The following is a 4,957-nucleotide window of genomic DNA, read 5'->3' as shown; positions in this document are numbered from 1 at the left end:
TGCCTTGAAAAGGAGACAACTTAAAGCAAGACATTGTTCAGAAGGAACGGAAAATGGAGACTGTTAAGTTATTGAACTTAAAGGATCGTTTACTTGGTTACCTATCCTGATTGTATGTATGTATAGGCATACTCGGGTTATTATGTAAAGCAATGTTCTGTATACATGTATTTAGAATGTTTGATGTTCGTGTGTGCGTGTTGGTAGAGCATAGACTCCCCGCGCACCCAGCGCTGTTTACTTGCCTTTTATAAATATTCTTTTACGTTACTAAATTCAGAGTTGAGACTTCATTTATAACACCCAGCCTGGCTCCAGGAAAAGCCTCCTGAGCCTGATGAGCCCTGCTCTTGTCTGGGGGAGGAAGACAGCGCAGACGGTTTGTTTGTGAGAAAGAAGCAGTGGCAAGAAGTATACAAACTAAAACGCCCTTCATTGGGAGGAGCTTTTTTTGCCTTACTTGCTCAGTTCAGAAACTTTCTGTTTCTGTTCTTGGCGACCAATGACTTTGCACATGATCTAGCTCCTAACCGGCTCGTACACGGTCATTTGTTCAACAGAGCTGGTTTGCACGTCACCGAAATCCCCTCCTACTCCCGCTCCCGCTAAATGCTGCCAAACTTCACAGGCAGCTGCCACACTTCAGCCACTGCACCTACAGAAGAAGACCTGTCACCGTCAGAAGCTGCAAAGTTCAGACTTGGGGACAAAAGCGCACAGGTGCCTCTGGTGAGTTGTCTGAAATGCTGCTACTGTCATTCCAGGGAGAAAAAAATAAAAAAAGATTGTAATGCCTGCTTTCAGGGAGGGGGTTATTACTTCCTTAAGTAAAGTTCAGCCAGTATTTGTTTCCAAGTGAGAACAGAAAGTCCCTGGAGAATGGAAATCCTGATTGCATTTCTGTAAGGGTGATTTAACAAACTCCTTGTCTTCAGGAGTGTCTGTTCTGGTAGCACTCGCTGGGTCCTCACAGGAGCGTTGACTTCACAAGGGTGTCTGCACCATAGGAATATCAAAAGGGTGAAAAAGTTCTCTGACCTGCCTTAAAGTTTCTAGGAAGAAATTGACTCATTTAAGTTACAATCAAGCTTTTAAATATATTTCCCCCTAAGCGTGCCATATGAACTTTTCACATACCTTCTGATTACTGAAGCCATTCTTAATTTTTTGCTTGTTTTGTGGACAGAACAGTCTTCTTGGGGGTGTTAAAATGTAGTACCTGTCCCAGCTTTTTGTTTTAGCTGTGGTTTGTTCTTCATGCTGGTTCTGTTGTGGGATTTCCCAGCTGACACGGGTTCTAGTTGTTTCATTGCACATCTGTTTCTTACCGTGATGCCGAGCCCTGGAGGCTCAAACGGAGGCTGGTTGGTGCAACCCAGGGCTCGTCAGGGCACGAGCATCTCTCAGCTCAAATGAAGGGCGTGGGTACCCATGGGTCTGGGTGGATTGTCTGCCTGGGCTGGGGCTGCCACGTGTGGTTAGGTGATAAAGCATCGTTCTCGTGCTGGCAAGAAACAGAAAGCAGAGAGCTGAGGACACGGTCAGGGGCAAGACGTGAACTGTATTGCACCTGGCCCAAGCACTGCGACCTGAGGAGGTAAGAGGCAAGCACAGCAGCCGCTGCTGGAGCCATGCGAAGTGAGCGGTCTGTGCACGGGGTGGCTCTGAAGGGTCTCGGCATTTGGGGGTACTTTAGGAACTGCTAAGCCTGAGCTAGCTGGCAGGGAGGCAGAGAAAAGACAGCTGAGAATTGGTGTGGCTTTGCTGTGGATGGAGTAATTCCTCCAGTAATGACTGAATTATTTAGTGACGTGATTTGCGTTTACTTTGAGTAGTGTATAGTCTGTGCTTAGTTTTGGAGCAGTTTATCTTGCTGAAATCACTCGAGGCAGAGTCCAGAGCTGAAACAGGGGCAGATGAGGGCACTGAACTGACGGCGATTCTGGGGGGAGGCCCCTGCTCCAGTTGGTAGCTGTGCACATCCTCTGTGAGCTCGGCAGGTTTCCCAAAGCACTGCAAGGGTTGCCAGTGACCGAGCTGAGTTCCCCTGCCAGCTCCTCGTTCCCCAAAGCATCGGGATCCCCTCCCAAGCTGAGGAGGAGCAGCCCTTGCCCGGGCTGTCCCGATCTGCCACCACGGTGCAGCGAGGCCCAACCACGCTCCCCTGCCCCTGCGGCCCCTGCTCCTGGGCTGTGCGGGGCTGGCAGAAACGTGCCCTGCCCTTGGCATGGGGTGCGGGGCTGCCAAACGCTGCTCCCTGCCTCACGGGGTGCGCAGCCATCTTGTGGGTGCATGCGTGTGTGCGTTTACCCTCGGCTATACAACCACTTCCTGCATGCACACACAGCAGGCAGCACGCACACACCGGGTGTGTTAGCGACCCGACGGCCTGGTGACCATCATCGGCCTTGTTACTGTCGTGGGGGGAGCACGGGAGACTTTGGCAAACCTCGCTCAATATCCCTTATTCTTGTTTCAGGCTTTCCCTTGGAGTGGGCTCAAAATGGCAGACGCTAAGATGGAAGGTGAGCGCCTTACCCACTGCGTGCAGGCAGCCAGAGCCTGGCCGAGCTTAGAGTCCCATGGTCACAGAGCCACAGAGTGGCAGCCCCCAGCCCCATCCAGGCTGGCCTTGGGCACTGCCAGGGATGGGGCACCCACAGCTCCTGGGGGCAGCCTGCACCAGGCCTCACCACCCTCATAGTAAAGAATTTCTGCCTCGGATCTAACCCAAACCCACCCTCTTCTACCTTGGAGCCATCACCCCGTGTCCTATCCCTACACCCCCTGCCCAAGAGTCCCTCCTGCAGCCCTACTGCAGCCCTTGCAGGCACTGAGGGCCGCTGTGAGGTCTCCCCACAGCAGAATTTCGCAGAATTTCTAGCTTGGAAGAGACCTCAAGATCATCAAGTCCAACCTCTGACCTAACACGAACGGTCCCCACTAAACCATATCCCTAAGCTCTACATCTAAACGTCTTTGAAAGATGGGGATGGTGACTCCATCACTTCCCTGGGCAGCCTGTTCCAATGTTGAAGAACCCTTTCAGTAAAGAAGTTCTTCCTAACATCCAACCTAAAACTGCCCTGGTGCAAACAGCCTTCTCCTTTAGCAGCCTCCTCATTCAGTCAGCTGGGTGCAGTGCTGCTGAGGGTGAGGCTGGGTTTGCGTCCTTGTGCAGCCTCACGCACGCTTGTGCACGCAGTGCACGGGCCCTCTCGGGAGGCCACGGGCTCGAGGATTTCCCGAGGCTGCCTCTCCTCTTCCCACTCCTTAGGCTGTGCTGTGCCAGGCTCAGGGCAGATGGGGCAGCAGCCGTTGGTTACAGCTGGAGGCACAGCGCAGGGTGCAAAGTCCTGCCCCAAAACCTCGCTATCTGTGTGCCTGAGCCAGCTCTGGCCCTGTTGGGGCCGTGCAGGGCAGGCCGAGGGCCTGGGGTGATCCACCACAGAATCCAGTGGGTATTTTTTGCTCAGCACATGACTTCTTGTAAAGGGAGTGCTTCAGCCCGGCCGTTTGAGCACTCTGTGCATTCCTGGGCTGCTGGAGAGCTGCGGCATGCACTTCTGCTTTCTTTTTCTGCCTTTGGAAGAGGTCTGGGTGCTGGCCCTCTGAGGCAGCCTTATCCATACTCCCCTGGGTTCCCTCGTGTTGCTCCTGATGGTCCCTGTGGACCGCTGCTGGGGCCACTAACCCTAATTCCCATGTTTTTGCAGTAAAAACCCTTTCCTTCTCACCCCTGGGAGCGTGGCATGCAGGGGGTGTTCTGGCACCACAAGGCCGTGGCATTCAGACACATGTCTCTGGTTGTTCCCCCAGGACCCAAGCTGAACATCCTGCTCGTGGGCAAAACTGGAAGTGGGAAGAGTGCGACAGGGAACACCATCCTTGGGAAGAAAGCATTTGAATCTATGTTGTCAGCAGATTCAGTGACCCAAAGCTACAGTTCAGACACTGCCTCATTCCGTGGAAGAGAAATTGTTGTTATCGACACTCCTGGCCTTTTTGACACCCAGAGAGCCAATAAGGAAACAGCTGAACTGATTGAAAATGCTCTTCGTCGTTTCTATGGAGGGGTGCATGCTATCATCCTGGTGATGCAACTGGCCTACGTCAGTAAAGAAGAGGTGGAAGTGGCTGAGTGGGTGACAAAGATTTTCCATTCTGAAGCACAGAAGTACACGATCCTGTTATTCACCCGAGCAGAAGGTCTTAAGAGTCCAGATGAGATCCACAGTTTCGTGAAACGTAGCACAGACCTCAGTGGGATTGCAGAAAAATGTGGAAATAGGTACATTGCTTTCAGCAACAAGGTAACAGGACAGAAAAAGGAACAGCAGATTGCAGACCTCATTAAAATGATTGATGAGATGGTAAAGAAGAACAAAGATGCTCCGTGTTACACACGAGAAATGCTGGAGAAAGACACACGGACAGTTTTTGAAAAGTATTGTACTATACTCTAGCCAACAAGGCTTTGGTCAGACGGGCGATGTTTCCTCTCTTGTGCCTTTCCTGCCGCGCTCTGAAGATCACTCTCTCCTTCCTCTCCTGATGTTTCCTCCTGTCCCATCAGTGACGTACCTTTTCCCCTGGCCCATGCCATTGCTCTCCTGACAAGCTGTGAGAGTGCAATGGGTATTTGGCGACATGTAATTACAGAATCCCAGAATTTCTAGGTTGGAAGAGACCTCAAGATCATGAAGTCCAACCTCTGACCTAACGCTAACAGTCCCCACTAAACCATATCCCTAAGCTCTACGTCTAAACGTCTTTGAAAGACTTCCAGGGATGGTGACTCCACCACTTCCCTGGGCAGCCTGTTCCAATGTCTAACAACCCTTTCGGTAAAGAAGTTCTTCCTAACATCCAACCTAAACCTCCCCTCGCGCAACTTTAGCCCATTCCCCCTCGTCCTGTCACCAGGCACGTGGGAGGACAGACCAACCCCCACCTC

At 51.9% G+C, this 4,957-nt stretch overlaps 1 protein-coding gene across 1 annotated transcript; it reads left to right on the top strand.

Annotated features, from left to right (window-relative positions):
• Window positions 1-581: 581 nt before the first annotated feature.
• Window positions 582-4,466, top strand: LOC116486620 (GTPase IMAP family member 4-like). Its single transcript, XM_032183011.1, has 3 exons — window positions 582-729; window positions 2,480-2,525; window positions 3,820-4,466. The coding sequence occupies exons 1-3, from the start codon at window positions 610-612 to the stop codon at window positions 4,464-4,466; spliced, it is 813 nt and encodes a 270-aa protein (XP_032038902.1). The 5' UTR covers window positions 582-609.
• Window positions 4,467-4,957: the final 491 nt, after the last annotated feature.

The sequence above is a fragment of the Aythya fuligula genome, chromosome 2 (assembly GCF_009819795.1).
Source record: "Aythya fuligula isolate bAytFul2 chromosome 2, bAytFul2.pri, whole genome shotgun sequence".
Taxonomy (NCBI): domain Eukaryota; kingdom Metazoa; phylum Chordata; class Aves; order Anseriformes; family Anatidae; genus Aythya; species Aythya fuligula.
This window is presented reverse-complemented; position numbering and strand designations above follow the sequence as displayed.